This window comes from Triturus cristatus, chromosome 10 (assembly GCF_964204655.1).
Source record: "Triturus cristatus chromosome 10, aTriCri1.1, whole genome shotgun sequence".
Taxonomy (NCBI): domain Eukaryota; kingdom Metazoa; phylum Chordata; class Amphibia; order Caudata; family Salamandridae; genus Triturus; species Triturus cristatus.
In genome coordinates this window covers 458,938,940-458,955,562 of record NC_140593.1, presented here as the reverse complement: position 1 = coordinate 458,955,562, position 16,623 = coordinate 458,938,940, and the positions used below count along the sequence as shown (strand labels likewise).

Sequence of the window (16,623 nt, the reverse complement as noted above, 5' to 3'; positions counted from 1 at the left end):
TCATATGTGTTAATAAAGAAGATGGACGCTCTGTGAAATAACATATGTGCCTAGGATCACACAATTTGGACGAGCAGGTAGGCTAGTATTGATTTCAGGTTATCTAGTTTAACATTTTGAAATTCAGTCACCATATGGGTATCTCTGTCTCACACTCTCATTTACATCAAAGATCACTGTTGGGTCTTTCATTTTTGGCTCACAACAAGAAAACTGACAGAGATAGGAGACCCGACTCTGGGTCCCCCCAGACATCCCCACTGAAGCTACGCCCCTGAATCAACCTTGTACCGGGCTGCAGTGTAAGGATATCCCTTACTGTCTAACAATTGGGCCACTTTGTGTTCTTTTCAATCAGCAGTTTGTCGTTCTGAACTTGGCGGCCATCTTTCCAACTCCTGGGAGATTTCTTCATGCTGATCAAGGTCCATGTGCTTGTGGTCTTCTGCAAGTCAACTTACAAATGTACTGCCTACCTTATTCCTCTGCTCAATTTTATTTCTGAAAACATGTTTCTCCTTCGGTTTGTATGCTCCTGAGTGAGCAGATCTTCGATCTGTTATAATTATAATTGTCGCAGTATCCTATGCAAACGACCACAAATAGTGATGTCTGTTAAATCAGATGTTGATGATGCAGCCAGTAAATTTGAAAACTGCCTGGCTAACATTGTTATTTAGATGCAGGAAAACTGCCTTACATTAAATCCTGAAAAGACGGAGGTTATCCTATTTGGATCTAACACCTCATTTTGGAATACATCTTGGTGGCCTTCCAATCTTGGCCCCCTTCCTTGCCCAGTTCAGAAAGTGAAAAATCTGGAGGGGGGGTGGGGGTGGTTTGACAGCCAGCTTTGCTTCTCCAAATCAAATTAACCAGGTTACATCCTCAAGTTTCCATCTTCTCAGGGTGTTAAGGAAAGTGTTTCCACGCATCCCTCTTGAATTTTCAGAAAATGGTCATTGTAGCATTAGTTCGGTCTAGGATAGGCTATTGTAATGCGCTATATCTGGGAATCCAGAAACAATTACATTTGAAGCGTCAATCACTCCAAAATGCAGCTGCTCGCTTGCTCTTAAAGATACCAGAATTCTGTTCCATCTCCAAGAGCATTCATGACCTACATTGGCTGCCTGTCAGCGAACAACTTAAATACAAGGCCCTCTGCATGGTCCATGGGGCTCTGTATGGTGGAGGCCCGGCTTATTTTCAGAAGATCTTCCTCTGGCATGTGCCTAATCGTAACTTAAGATCTGGCACAGCCAAATTAGTGACAGTTCACAAAATAAAGAAAGCTAGATGGGGGAGGGGGATTCTCCTTCTTAGCATGCAGATTATGGAACACCACGCCTGGCTTTTTGCTATTCATACCCAGTACACAGCTATTTTTTACTTTTTTGGAATCATAGTACTAAGGCGCCTCGGCATTTGTGCGCTCTAAAAAAATGTTTACTTACTTACTGTTCAGTTTAAACACATTGTTTTGTGTGATTTGAAGCTTGGGAGACATTCTCTGTAGTTGCTGAACCCATAGTCCAGTCAGTGCTGTTTCACTCTCAGAACCTTCAATAGTTGTTTTTAAGACAAAGTGGTTCTACATGTTGAGGTTCAGTTCAAACATCCATAAAAACCAGGCAAGTCCTCTCATTATGTGTAGAACTTATCCCAGAATGTCTAAAATCTGATAAAATTTGGCAGATCTTGATCAGGTGTAGCGGTGCTCATTTGCGACTTCATCAGGAGTGTTGCCTGTTTGGAAAGTTTCAGACTTTTCAAATTCCCAGTTGAAGTTTGTCCACTCTCATTGTGGTTGACTCACCTCTGAATAGCAAAATGATATAAAGATGTATCCCTGGATATTCATCTTAATATCTGTCCCTCCTCCTTCTGTTTCTACATACAGGGGGAAGATGCAGGGGCTGTTTCGAGCAGTACACCGTACAAGAATGTCCATTTCTGGTCCATACTGCTTGAATTTAAATGGCCATCATCTTATGCCGTGACGTCCTATACTTTGAGCAGCGAGTAGAACCATTAATGCCCTGGTTTGCTTATGTGAGTGGTCATGCTTTCCCTCTGGGGCAAAGGGTGGGAGTGTTGGACAGATTCCCGAAAGATGTCACACTTTCCTCTGCCATCTCATGCCTCAGAAAAGAGGTCTATGTATTTTCAACACAACCTTAACTACGTCCTAAACAGTGGCGTAACGATAATTGAGGGCCCCCCCTGCAAGGTATGGGAGGGACCCCCTCCGGACTCTTATCAGGAGCTCCCTGGCTGAAGTACAGTGCTGAGGGGGCCCCCTGGAGCTTGGGGGCCCCCTGCACTGCGGGGGATGCGGGGACCTGTGTTACGCCCCTAGTCCTAAAGTGCAACTCTATTTTAATATGCATTTCTGGCCACGCGGTCTTCTATTCAAACACCACTTGCAAACCATTAAATAAACAAACTAAAAAGTGCACCAGACGATTAAAATACAATAGTTAAAAAGCTAAAAAAACAAACCAGGAATTACGTGTAATGTAGTCCACTAGCCCTAGTTTCAAAGGGTCAGTGTGGAATCTAGAAATTGACAATGTGTCAAGATAACTCTAAGCCACATTTCTTTAATGTGAAAAATGGTAGTCGGGTGCCTAACACATTGACGTCACTGGACTCTACTACCTCTGAACAGTGTGGTAATATGTACTCTACTAGTCTAACAAACCTCCAGCTTCAATTTATGGGCTAAAACAGCAAAAGGGAGGAGGGAAATCAATTTTATGCACAAGTACCACTTCCATTCACGAGGAATTGTTTGTGTGACTCCCTCAGGGTTACTGATCTGCTGCCAGCAAGCTTCTTCAGGATCACCAGTTTGATCCAAATTGTAGGCTTTGATCTGAAGCATAGACCATTTTCACTAAATCTGTCTTTAGTCCTGATGCTGCTCCTGGGCCTGCCTCTTTTTCAGTACCCTCTGGGATGTCTTTAACATGTTCATGGTGGTGCTCTGGCATATCCCAGTTTCTGCTCTTCACTGTTAATGGTGTAGCTTCTTCTGCACCCTTTCTTCATGGTACTTAGCCATCCTTTGAATATTCTGGCTTTCTGGATAAATGGCAAATCACCACCTTGGTGTGCCTATGAAAAACAACAAGTAAACTATTGCCTGGGAAGGACAAATGTGTCAAAATTGTTCCAGCAAAGTGACACAATATGTAGCTAATAAAATGATGTCTACGGCGGATTAAGCACTTGTGGCACTTAAGGGGTGGTGGGCCTCCTTCAACCTAGATCACATGTTTTCAAGGCTTCTGATGTCCCAGTCCCCAAAAGGGACACAACTAGCTGACATGCATAGCTTTCGTCTGTCACATCCAGCTCAGGTGAACTCCTGGTAGTCACCAGTTGCTAATAAATTGCAGGCTTGGATCTCTGCTCCAGCTGTGCGCCTTCCTTTTGAAGGTTCATATGCGTGTTTGTTTGTACATCCGTTCGGTAAAACATTTGCCAAGCTACCCTGGCTTGGCTCATCTCATTAATTCCCAGTGGCAGATGAGATAGTGTGGTGGGGACTTTTTAACCCCACCTATCTCCTCTGCCGTTCTCTTCAATTCTTCACCTGTTGTGGCCCCAGTGAAAACTAATTTAGCTGTGTACCCCCTTTCCTTGACACCTCTTCACTCCCTGCTCACCTCACCTGCTGTCTCCCATTCGGGGACCTACTTCACTCCTAGAATCTTGTTGCCTGACCTCCAGACTTTGGAATTTGGCTCTCAACATGGCTGCTTGCTGTGGCTCAGTTGTTGTGGCGTGTGCTCTCTCCTTCCCCACCATCTTCTGACTGTCTGGACGAGGTTTCAATGTAGCCACTACCAATGACTTTCCACTTCCCCCACCTCACCACAGCGTCATGCATGCCACACACACGCCACACTCCTCACTCTTTCAAGTGTCCTGTGTGGAGCAGGTAATGAAGTTGCCAGCCACTGCAGGCGTTCTCCCTCCCCAGAGGCACCCTTAACTTTCACAGCTCTCTTCCGCCATATACATCTCCTTTTAATTAAAAAGGCTCCTGCTTGTTTCATTGGGGTGTCACTGATCCAGTATGGTTTGAAAGCTGTCTCTCATGAATATAATAAACAAGGACACAGTTGTCTCTTGTTCTGAAAATGGCGCATCCTCCCTTGATGCTTTTATGTGACAGCCTTGTGAACATCTGTGAAATATCTTTTATTGGAGCGGTTTGTCAAGTCGACATATATAAAGCTGTATAGGACATGACTCATTTTGCATCATCATTATTATTTTTGTGATGGATGGATTATGTTGAAACCCTGAAACATATGCGTTTGAATATATATTTGCCCTGCTGAAGATCCCTATGTTATTGAGTGAAACGTTTGAGTATATAGATGCAATGGCTGTGTTACTTATTATATTGTTATTGTACCTGTGGATTCCTTTGCGCCATCTTTTTCCAATTTTGGAATCACGAGCAGTTTTATTCGTAAGAAATTAAGATTTTCATGTTCACTCCAATGATGTACTTCCTGTTTAAATGACTGTGCCAATTCTAGAACATTATCAGTTTGGAATTTTCTTTTTAGTAAAACATATACTTCTAAGGAAATATTTGTAAGGAATGCGACTTTCCTGAAGCCAAGTGTTGAAAAGGTGCATTTTACTGTGCAAAAATAAGGATATTGGATGAGTCAATTTAAATATTCTGTACAAAACAGCAATAGCAGTTATTTTCTTTAAAATATATCTTAAAAAATGGTCTGTGGTAGTGTGTGTGTATGTGGTGATTTTGTAAAGCCATTCCTACCGAATTGAACATCTGTATGTTGCTAACCTTGCCCGGTTCAATGCCTGTGACTTGCAATACTTTTGTGCTGCCCAGATCCAGATATCTGTTTTGCATTCTCACTTGAGGATGTGGGAGATAATGTGAGTAAGGCTGGTAGATCCCCACAGAGTTCCTCCGCTGACATGAATAATCAAGCAGGGAGTACTGTGCACTAATCCTAATTAACTTTCCTTCTCGACCTCCAAGGTTCCCCAAGCAGAGATGTAGGGCCTTCATTAGGTCTGAAGAAATCCAGCTCATTAGAAAGTCTGCAGACAGCGGTGGCCGAGGTGACTTTGAACGGTGACATTCCTTTCCATCGTCCACGCCCACGCATAATCCGAGGACGCGGCTGCAACGAGAGTTTCAGAGCTGCCATTGATAAGTCCTACGATAAACCCTCCGTGGATGAAGACGATGAAGGCATGGAGACCTGTAAGTAATCGGCTGTCGCAAACAAAATGAGATACCGGGTTGTGATCTGTATAAGAACATGTACTGTACCGCTATACTGTTGTTCAGCCTACCACAGTCTTTGCTCCTCATCACTGTGATGCTACTGAGCTATGTTTTGACAAGTTTCTTATTATATGAACTCTTAGTAGCCACCAGTCAAATTAGGCTTGCTGCTGAAAGGTTTGGTTATATAAAGCCCGAGCACTCAACATGGTGGCTTTATGTTGATAATAGTAGAGACCATTTTCACGTTTCCCAGGCGCTCCATGCATACGCTTCACACCTCGACTCATGTGCTCTTGCTTGACCATTTAGTAGCACATTAACTCATTCTGGGCACATCATCTGTAAGGTTCAGAGTTTTTTCTTCATAACTCTATTTGGAAAACAATCAAAACCAACTATTTTATTTTCTAATGCATAATTTAGGTAGTTGTATCTTTACAATGCGACCTAATCATGTGAGAGAGGTGCAGTGTTTATATATATATATATATATATATATATATATATATATATTCAAACAAATGGATGCCGCTCCGAATGGTTGCACTCGCTGGAGGTCTGGCCACAGGCAGGGCTGCTCCTTCTAAACATCTCCCCACATATACGCGCCGCCTACGCGTTTCGGTATGTCTCCCTTCCTCTGGGCAGCATACACATAAAATGAGGAACACCAGCAGTTTGAGAAGGAAATCCCACTTTTATTTTCAAAATGACCCTGATAGGAATCAGGTGAGTGATGAAGCAAAGCATAGTGGGATTTGTAGTCCTTTGAAATTTACATACCCATGTGGGCGCCAGCGTCCCCATAGTGAAAATAGCTCGTGGGACAAATAAAGTTCGAAGAGCTTCCCTGAATTAGAACGACCCCTCCAGCTCCGCAATGCTTAGGAAGTCCGTAGCTGCAGAACCACATGGATCTCGTGGTGGTGCAAACCGTGACCTGGGCTTGGTCACACAAATTCAAACAAATGGATGCCGCTCCGAATGGTTGCACTCGCTGGAGGTCTGGCCACAGGCAGGGCTGCTCCTTCTAAACATCTCCCCACATATACGCGCCGCCTACGCGTTTCGGGATGTCTCCCTTCCTCTGGGCAGCATACACATAAAATGAGGAACACCAGCAGTTTGAGAAGGAAATCCCACTTTTATTTTCAAAATGACCCTGATAGGAATCAGGTGAGTGATGAAGCAAAGCATAGTGGGATTTGTAGTCCTTTGAAATTTACATACCCATGTGGGCGCCAGCGTCCCCATAGTGAAAATAGCTCGTGGGACAAATAAAGTTCGAAGAGCTTCCCTGAATTAGAACGACCCCTCCAGCTCCGCAATGCTTAGGAAGTCCGTAGCTGCAGAACCACATGGATCTCGTGGTGGTGCAAACCGTGACCTGGGCTTGGTCACACAAATTCAAACAAATGGATGCCGCTCCGAATGGTTGCACTCGCTGGAGGTCTGGCCACAGGCAGGGCTGCTCCTTCTAAACATCTCCCCACATATACGCGCCGCCTACGCGTTTCGGGATGTCTCCCTTCCTCTGGGCAGCATACACATAAAATGAGGAACACCAGCAGTTTGAGAAGGAAATCCCACTTTTATTTTCAAAATGACCCTGATAGGAATCAGGTGAGTGATGAAGCAAAGCATAGTGGGATTTGTAGTCCTTTGAAATTTACATACCTATGTGGGCGCCAGCGTCCCCATAGTGAAAATAGCTCGTGGGACAAATAAAGTTCGAAGAGCTTCCCTGAATTAGAACGACCCCTCCAGCTCCGCAATGCTTAGGAAGTCCGTAGCTGCAGAACCACATGGATCTCGTGGTGGTGCAAACCGTGACCTGGGCTTGGTCACACAAATTCAAACAAATGGATGCCGCTCCGAATGGTTGCACTCGCTGGAGGTCTGGCCACAGGCAGGGCTGCTCCTTCTAAACATCTCCCCACATATACGCGCCGCCTACGCGTTTCGGGATGTCTCCCTTCCTCTGGGCAGCATACACATAAAATGAGGAACACCAGCAGTTTGAGAAGGAAATCCCACTTTTATTTTCAAAATGACCCTGATAGGAATCAGGTGAGTGATGAAGCAAAGCATAGTGGGATTTGCAGTCCTTTGAAATTTACATACCCATGTGGGCGCCAGCGTCCCCATAGTGAAAATAGCTTGTGGGACAAATAAAGTTCGAAGAGCTTCCCTGAATTAGAACGACCCCTCCAGCTCCGCAATGCTTAGGAAGTCCGTAGCTGCAGAACCACATGGATCTCGTGGTGGTGCAAACCGTGACCTGGGCTTGGTCACACAAATTCAAACAAATGGATGCCGCTCCGAATGGTTGCACTCGCTGGAGGTCTGGCCACAGGCAGGGCTGCTCCTTCTAAACATCTCCCCACATATACGCGCCGCCTACGCGTTTCGGGATGTCTCCCTTCCTCTGGGCAGCATACACATAAAATGAGGAACACCAGCAGTTTGAGAAGGAAATCCCACTTTTATTTTCAAAATGACCCTGATAGGAATCAGGTGAGTGATGAAGCAAAGCATAGTGGGATTTGCAGTCCTTTGAAATTTACATACCCATGTGGGCGCCAGCGTCCCCATAGTGAAAATAGCTTGTGGGACAAATAAAGTTCGAAGAGCTTCCCTGAATTAGAACGACCCCTCCAGCTCCGCAATGCTTAGGAAGTCCGTAGCTGCAGAACCACATGGATCTCGTGGTGGTGCAAACCATGACCTGGGCTTGGTCACACAAATTCAAACAAATGGATGCCGCTCCGAATGGTTGCACTCGCTGGAGGTCTGGCCACAGGCAGGGCTGCTCCTTCTAAACATCTCCCCACATATACGCGCCGCCTACGCGTTTCGGGATGTCTCCCTTCCTCTGGGCAGCATACACATAAAATGAGGAACACCAGCAGTTTGAGAAGGAAATCCCACTTTTATTTTCAAAATGACCCTGACTGGTGTTCCTCATTTTATGTGTATGCTGCCCAGAGGAAGGGAGACATCCCGAAACGCGTAGGCGGCGCGTATATGTGGGGAGATGTTTAGAAGGAGCAGCCCTGCCTGTGGCCAGACCTCCAGCGAGTGCAACCATTCGGAGCGGCATCCATTTGTTTGTATATATATATATATATATATATATATATATTATTAAATATGTTTGGAAGTGCTGACATAGAATATGTTCTCAAACGTTTTTCTGCTATATGCGCCAATTAATATTTGTAGCTGAAATTCTAACAACTGCTTTACTAAACATGGAAACTGAGCATAGAGGGTGATGGTAGTAGCAGCTACTATCAACTTGAGGGCTACAGGGGTTGAAGAAGCACACTGGTCCAAAGGATGAATACAGACATCAATTTATGCTGCAAGGTAATGGGAACTCTGAAACACAATCCACTCGCGGATCAATATCAAACTTAAAACTTTGTGTATGGATAAGCTCTACCCCCACCAGGGGTAGCAGAGCAAGCTGCAGATTTTCTTATTTATGCTACGCTGGAAATCCAACCTTAGAAGAACAGTTAAACTTTCCTTTTGAAGAACTTTTTATCTTTAAGGCACTCCAAATATGCTCAGTATTTTAGGTTGAGCCTACCAGACGGCATAGGCTGTCTGGCTGCAAAAATACTACTCTGAGATTACAGGGGGCTTTCAGCCCACCCCTTGCTTGCCCTGGACTGGCGTTATTGTTACTCTCATTTGCTGTCTCCTTAGTCAATGGTTTGTCTTCCTCTTGTTGGATTTGTCCTTCTCCTGGAGCTTTGCATCTTCACGAGTCTTTGGATTGTTGGCTTGATCCCTCCACTGCAATCATTTATGGATCTACTCTTTTCTTTTTCGTTAAGCACTCAATGAGGGTGCATGTGTTTTCTAGCTCTCTCCCTTGTGTGCTACTACACACCACAAATACCCACCCTCTTTGTGTACTGTGTTGCTCCCCACCCCTCTCAGCGTAGCTGTAAAAGTGTAGCAACAAGGGTATTTTTGCTGGGTCTTTCTAAAGAGCAGACTTTACAGGTTGTTTTTGTTTTATCTCCTTTATTCCACATATTGCAAGAAAGCAAAAGCTTTGGCACACACAGGCTATTATGCTGCACTCGCTTAGCGTGTGTCTGAAGCAGAAGGTGTGCTTAGCATGACACTTGTCTTGGAGGTCCAGAAGTCTGTTCCGTGGCCAGCTGCAAAGAATCAAGTGGCAGAATCCTGTGGAAAATAATTAAGACCTAAGGAAGTGTTTCCCTTCACATAATGACACATTCTTGTACTCTTTAAATTCTGTTCAGAATTTCAAATAGTATTTGAAAAATATGCCATGCAATGCATAAAAACTGTAAGCATTGAATCCAGTATGCTGTTTTGAGATACCATATGATGTTTGCTTTTGCTTCGGTATTTTGAAATCCTTTTTTCTTTACTTTTTTAAAACAATACTTTACAGACAAATATTGGCAAAGCCAACAGTGACGCACTCGCATTATAAAGTCGAGGCAGATTGGTTTCGACGGTGCTTGTTACATGAGAGGTTTCCTTGAAAAAACAGTTTGAAGTGAATTGACCTCCCTATTTCCAATTAGATCACAACATAATGAAGCACAGCAATGCTTGCTCTTCGGCAACCTTCATATCGCCGAGGCCTGCACGCAGTACTTCCAATATACGCAGTGTATTGTCTAATTTACTCATGTCAGCCCTATAGGCTTAATTGAAACGGACCATTGGCTCATCATTTCTACCATCCACATGCTTCGCTGTGCCACTCAAAACAGTCGAGTAGCAAGGACGCCATGGGCCCTGGTGCAAGCAAAGAAAATGGCCGCTTCAGTTGCTTTGGAGTTAATAAAATATGGCAATTATCACAGTCAGTGGGGCCTGGTGCCACTGCACCTACTGCTCCAATGGCAGGTACACTTCTGCACCAGAAGGTAAAAGCTGACAGGCACAGGGGCGTAGCTTCAGGGAGGTGTTTGGGGATTTACACCCTCCTAATAAATGCATTTTCTGGTAAATAGTTGGGTACAGCTGCTTTCAGTCGGGTATAGGGAGGTGTCTGTGGGATATCACAAGACATTTTTACATACAGAGAGACAAAAACCCACACACTGACCCTCCCTCCCTGTTTTGAAAGTCTTCAAAAATGTAGTTTACAAAATATTGCGTTTTCCATCACTTAGTAATTTACCAATCCGCATTCCTCTCCCTTTCCACTGCCCCTTAAGCCTCTCTCATGCACCCTGCTAGTCGTATAATTTATTTTAACATTATATTCCAGCGTGAACTGTTGGAAAATCTGAAGCTCAGCCGCCCCCCCCCTCAATCTTACTGGCCAAGCTACGCCCCTGCGAAGGCAATGTTTTAATATCAACCCCATATTGCACCAGTAACGCCTGGCCTTCATCTCTTATGTACCCAAAGAGTCAGAAATACAGCTGTAAAGTTTTGCTGCATTTACGTAATCCAGGTCCCAGTTCTTAGACTGTACACCTAGTTTATTTAATTGCGATATAAAGGTACATTATTTCAGTACACGTGTAAAAAGGGCCATGTTTGATGAAGATTGGGGGCCTGTGCACGAGGCTGTGTGAATCTGCAGCCCCGCCCTGCGGTGCATATGCACGCTCGTGGACGTGTCAGCAGTGCATACAAATTGTTGCTGTTCTGCATCACGCATTTTAGCAGGTGTGCCGAAACATTACCATGGCGCTTTAATTAGAAAGCCCGGAGTCAGCAGCTCTAATAACTATGAGTTAATGATCAGCTGCGGCCCACGCTAATCAGCATTCATTTGCATTTACAGTTCTCCCCGTGACCCCCACCGCCTGACCCAACATGTGGAATGTCATTAACATAAAAGCTTCGCTCGAGCGCTAACCTTGTCATTATTGACCCGCGCGAGGAACAGGACGTTCGAGGAGCGCCCAGAGTGAATTAAAAGTGGCGAATGCGAAATTACTGCGATGGAAAACAGAATTCAATTAGGCAACTCTTGCGCCGTTTGCGCAGCGTTGCTTTTACTACGGTTTGCTAAAGACCAGTCGGGGTAACCCCTTACCCCGGGCAACACTGCTTAAAATATAGGAACAATGAAAAGTAGAAATGGAAAACGGACCTTCTCGGGCAGACCCCAAAACCCTGTACCTGTGATAGATGATTCAGAAGGCGCACGTTATGGTATCGGTGCATTGACACTGACCGTGTTGCACGTGTACAGGCATCCGATGGCTCAGTAAGGTTAGGGCTTTAAGTGTGATGAAACAACTGGGGGTGGGGGGGGGGTCTCGCAAATGGGCGTGGTCGATGTAATTAAGGGCGTGGCTTAAAAACACCTAAGCTACAAATCTTTGCTGACCATAGTGTGCCGCCATACTGGTATTTTGCTGCTTCTGTCTTTGCATCTAGACATATAATACAGCAAGTAACATTACAACTACCACAAGCCAGGACTATTGGCTTTGTTAATGGGTATTAGTTGTGTAAGATAAATAAGCAACCACTATGGCTTTGTTGTATAGAATATTGAAGATGCTTCTGTTCTGAAATGATGAGACTTTGAATGAACTCTAAGGAGTCTCTTTGAAGTTACATTAAAGGCAGTGATGGGTGGCACTGCTGCAGAGTTAAGGTTTGTTTTTCACCCTGAGGGTGAGGTCAAAAACGGAGAGCCCAATACGGACCCATCTCAGCACCTACTTTTAAGAACTGCCGGTGCTGAGCACCGGCATGACCTGGCCCACTTAAAGCCCTGAGCAAGGTAATGGTTTGCCAGTGACTTCGGCAGTGATCTGCGGCTGACCGGTTCAAATTCTGGCGTGGCTGATCCTGCCTTCTATCGTTCTAAGGACTGCAAATTCATTACCCTTAATATGGGGGATCGTAACACTGGTTATTTACACCACTTACTCTCAACAGAATTGCCTTATCGAGCACAATCAAAAAACAAGCGTTGGCAAATCCAATATGTATGGCATATGAGTACTATTGGCTTTGGCAATAATAATGTTTTGCAGCCATACTGTCCATCAGCGGTGATGCTTTGCAGTATGGCTAAAACTAATTTAAAAAAAGAACTATGATGCAGCCAGGGCTAAGTTGTGTTTTTTTTTTTTAAAGGGCATTTGCACGGAATGCATCATAGTCCTTTTTTATTATTTTCAGCCATGCTGCTATATTGCATGGCTACAAATCATTGCAAAAGTCCAGAAAGCCCATGCTTTGCAACATGAACAAACGGCAATGACCGAGCCAATAGTGTCAAACAGGGCCGGACTGGGAACCAAAACCGGCCCTGGCAAAGTTCTTGTCCAGCCCCCGGGGGATGGGGGTGCGGCTGAGCAGTTTGCCAGGGCCGCTTTCGGCCGATTTCGTTACAGCGGCCGATATTGCAGCTATGCTGCAAAAATGGCCCTGTAACAAAATTGCCCCCCTCCCAGGGGCCCAAAACCAGCCCCAGCCCTGGCGGCCCACTGGGGGTAATGCCCGGTGCCCACTGCGGCCAGTCCGGCCCTGGTGTCAAAGGTGAGACCTATTGGCTTTGCCAATGCTTGTTAGGTCTCAGCACAACGCCCTGTCCACATCAGTTATTCTCCTCATGCTTGTAAAAGAAAAAAAAAAGACATTTGGCAAAAAATCTGATCACATAAATTAAGTAATTGCACCCATGTCCATGTCTTAGTGAAAATACATTTAGAGGCAGATAACATCTGTTGTCATAATAAAAGCAGGTAACGTGTAGTCACTATAAACATCCATTTCAAATGAGAAAAGGCCTTCTTTGAAGTGTGTGTGGCATAGTAAAACATAGCAACAAATGACTAGAGGTTCAACAAGAATGACAGGAAGAACAAAATTTAATAGTAGTCCCTCAATCACAGCACGATCAGGACTGCAATCAAGCTGAAGCAATCAATACTTGGGCCATGCTGCAGCCAAAAGGAGGGAAAGTGAAGTCAACACACACTTACGAACTGGAAACCAGGAAAAAAGAGCCAACAAATGTTGAGCAATGAGCGTGCTGCAAGCCGCTTGTATACAATACCTCTTGCAAGCGCGAGCCCATGCAGCATAGGTGTGACTTAACAGTTTAATTATGTATGTAAAAAGTTAGGTATTGTTGTATAATCCAATTTCTGTTTGATATTTATAACCACATAACTACTTATTACTCACATTTAGAATATTACCCAAGCACTAAACTGGATCCAGAGGTTTCCACAGCAGTGTTTCCACACTCCTTTTGACAGTGCTAAGTGGCTCCGTGTCGGGCTCTTTATGCCCCTGAGGTGACGAGCTTAGCCACAAATAAGTACCACCACTGCATTTTGACATCTGTTTATCTTTCCATGCCTTCGGATGTGGATCTAGAGCTTCGTTCACTTCTTACACAGCATCCTAGTTCTACTCCTGAGAGTTCCAGCAGCAAAGTAAATCCTAATGCATTCCCACGACCCCTTCAGTCCGAGAGTTGGAAAGGATTGATGCCTTTGCTTAGCAAATGTTCTCTTCGGCCAGCCTAGCCTTGAGGTTGGTCATTGTGTTCTGCCTATTAGTCCATAATATGCACTCTCTCTGAGACATGGTAAGCGAGATCTTGCTGGCAGACTCAAACAAATTTAGGGCCTCCTTGGATCAAATCATTCAAGATGGCCAGGATTCTGCCAAATATGTGATTTGGGCTGGTCTGGATAATCCTGATTGCTTGGAGTAAGCGGTTGGCCATAGTGTGGTGCCCCATTGCCATGCTTTTGACCCTTTGGGCCTCCTCCAGAGGGTTGACATATAGACAACGCCAGCCGCCGGCAACAGTCAATTCAGTTCTTTCATATACAGAGATGGTGATCAAGCATAAATTGTGCAGGTCACCCTGGACACTGTTCTTCTCATCAGACCCCTCTCTCTTCCCTACCCAGAGCTGAGTGTGGTGACAGATGCATCATTACTAGACTGGGCAGTTCCTCTGAGAAAGGTGGAGATCAGAGGACTCTGGTCTTCGACAGAAAACCGCCTCTGTATCCATCTTTTGGAGTTGCGGGCCGTTTGCCTGGTATTGAAGTCCTTCCTACCCGTCCATCGGGGGGAGGCTGCTACAGGGTCTCACACCACTCCATTTAGTACGGTCACAAAAAGGGGTCCTGGATCATGTACCAGAATGCTCTACACCTGTGGTGGCGGTTGGAATGTCAGGGCAACTCCCTGATAGTGAACCACCTGGCTGGATCAATGAATGCCAAGGTGAACAAGCTCAACCAAATGGTACCTGAATGGTGGCTGCACCCCAAGGTGGGACAGGGCGTCTTCCTATAATGGAGAGAACCCTGTGTAAATCTTTTCGGCACCGTTGAGAAGGTGCATTGTCCCATATTTTGTATATTAGAGTTCCCACAAAGTTCTCATTTCGCCTGTATGAAGAGAAAGACTTTATCGAAGTGGATAGTCCGCTAAGATCTGTGCACTGGTCATGAAGTATACAGAGAAGTAATGCATGGAATACTTGAATTAATCTCAGCCACTGGTAATTACTCAAAGCCCGCATCCCAGTCCATCGGTATTTTGCACACCACGCCACCTCAGTTTGGATACAGCCATTATCAAAACAATTGGGAACAGTGCAGCCATAACTGTCATTTTTTTTTTGAAAACTTTCTTTATTGGCATTTATAGATAGTATAACACACGGGCACAGGCGATATCGGCATTATCACATAGGTTTACATTTCAAGTGCACCCGTGCACAGTCCATACAATCGTGCAGCCTTCTGGCCCTTCAAGCCATTCGTCGCTGTCCTGAGTGGGGCTGCAGATGTGTGCCCGGGCCAGCCTCTGGGTGCACCCTACTGGAGCGCGCCATAATCGCCTTGCCGCAGGGGTGCCATGCAGTAGGACTACCCCCCCTGTGAGGGGCGTCGCAGGGGCTATGGAAGTGCAGCCATTAAGTAACCATGAACTAACTGGGGGCGGAGAAACCGGGGAAAGGGGAGGGTGCACTGTGTCGCCTTTCGGGAGTACTGGGAGCTGCGCGCTCATACGCTGGACCATCGTGTGGGAAAGGACCGGGGTAGTCGCGCACGCGGAGGTGAGGAGGGGGGCGGGAGCATCCAAAATGGCCTATGAGGGCTCTGGTCGTGGGGCCCGGGGGGACAACCTCTGCGAGACCCCAGGAGCCCGGCCTGCCTGCGCACTACCCGGGATGGACTCCGGCGTTGCGGGTGCCCCCAGAGGGTCTATCAGTCTCGGGTGCGCCGCGGCCTCCGTCTCCTGCGTGAATGTGTGCATTAACATGGCCCAGGGCATTGAGATCGGGTGTTTGCGCATCCCACGGACTTCCTCCGTTCTGAGTGTGGTTTCCTCCGCTCTGCCCCACTTCCTGATAGCCCCCACCCATGCCGCTAGAGGGGGCCCTCCCGGCGCCTTCCAATGCATGGCAATGCATCGTTTAGCGAGGATCAAGATGAAGAAGGCAAACCTTCTCTCCACTTTCTGCTGCTTATGCCGGTCATGAATTCCCAGCGCGCACGCCTCCCATGTGTCCATGTCCCGGAATCCTGTGACCGTTTTTAGGGTAGCGTGAATCGTGTGCCAGTAACTGTGGAGTGTCGGACAGTCCCAGAACATGTGCCTGAACGAAGCAGCAGGCTCCAGGCATCTAGGGCATCCAAATACCCCGTCGGGGAAATATTTCTGCAACTTTTCTGGGGTTAGATACGCCCTATGCAGGATATGTAGCTGGATGTTCTTAAACCGGTAGTTACGGGACACTTTCTTGGTATACTCCAAAGCCCTTGTCCACTCCCTATCGTGCAGAGGCCGTTGAAAGTCATCTTCCCAGTGTTCTCTAAGGGTCGCCAACGTAGGGCTCCGCAGGGCCCTCACCGCTTTATATATCCACGTGACTAGATGGCGACTGGGCCCCATCTGCAGCATCGCATGGATGACCGGGTGTGTAGGGGGCTCCACTTCAATCCCTCCCCACTGCCTCCGGCAATCTAATAGAAGCTGCCTATGTCGCAGGAATTGGCCCCCAGGGAGCTCGAAGTCCTCGACCAGTGCCTCGAAGGGCTGCAGGCCCTCCCCAGAGAACAACATCCCCACCTCTGTGATCGCGTAATCCGTCCACACTCGCATCATTTGCTCCGTGTAGTACGCCCGACCCCTAGGTAGCCCCACCAGCGGTAACAGCGGGGAGTACAGGGGAATACCCCGGCTGAGTCGATGAACACGCGCCAAGCAGGCACGCGCCGTCATGACTTGGAGGGGCCGGGATGCCGGCGGCGCTGCACCCGGCAGCAACATACAGTGGACCGCTGGGGTCGGGATCCGCCCCGTCTCCGTGC

The 16,623-nt window shown here is 46.4% G+C and overlaps 1 protein-coding gene across 8 annotated transcripts in view; it reads left to right on the top strand.

The window, feature by feature from the left end:
- The window catches only part of PARD3 (par-3 family cell polarity regulator), a 1,320,414-nt gene that overhangs the window by 847,706 nt on the left and 456,085 nt on the right, over window positions 1-16,623 (top strand). For all 8 annotated transcript variants that reach the window (XM_085631870.1, XM_085631866.1, XM_085631868.1 and 5 more), the window contains one exon: window positions 5,042-5,269. In XM_085631870.1, coding sequence (XP_085487996.1) covers window positions 5,042-5,269 — 228 coding nt within the window. The remainder of the gene's footprint in view (window positions 1-5,041; window positions 5,270-16,623) is intronic.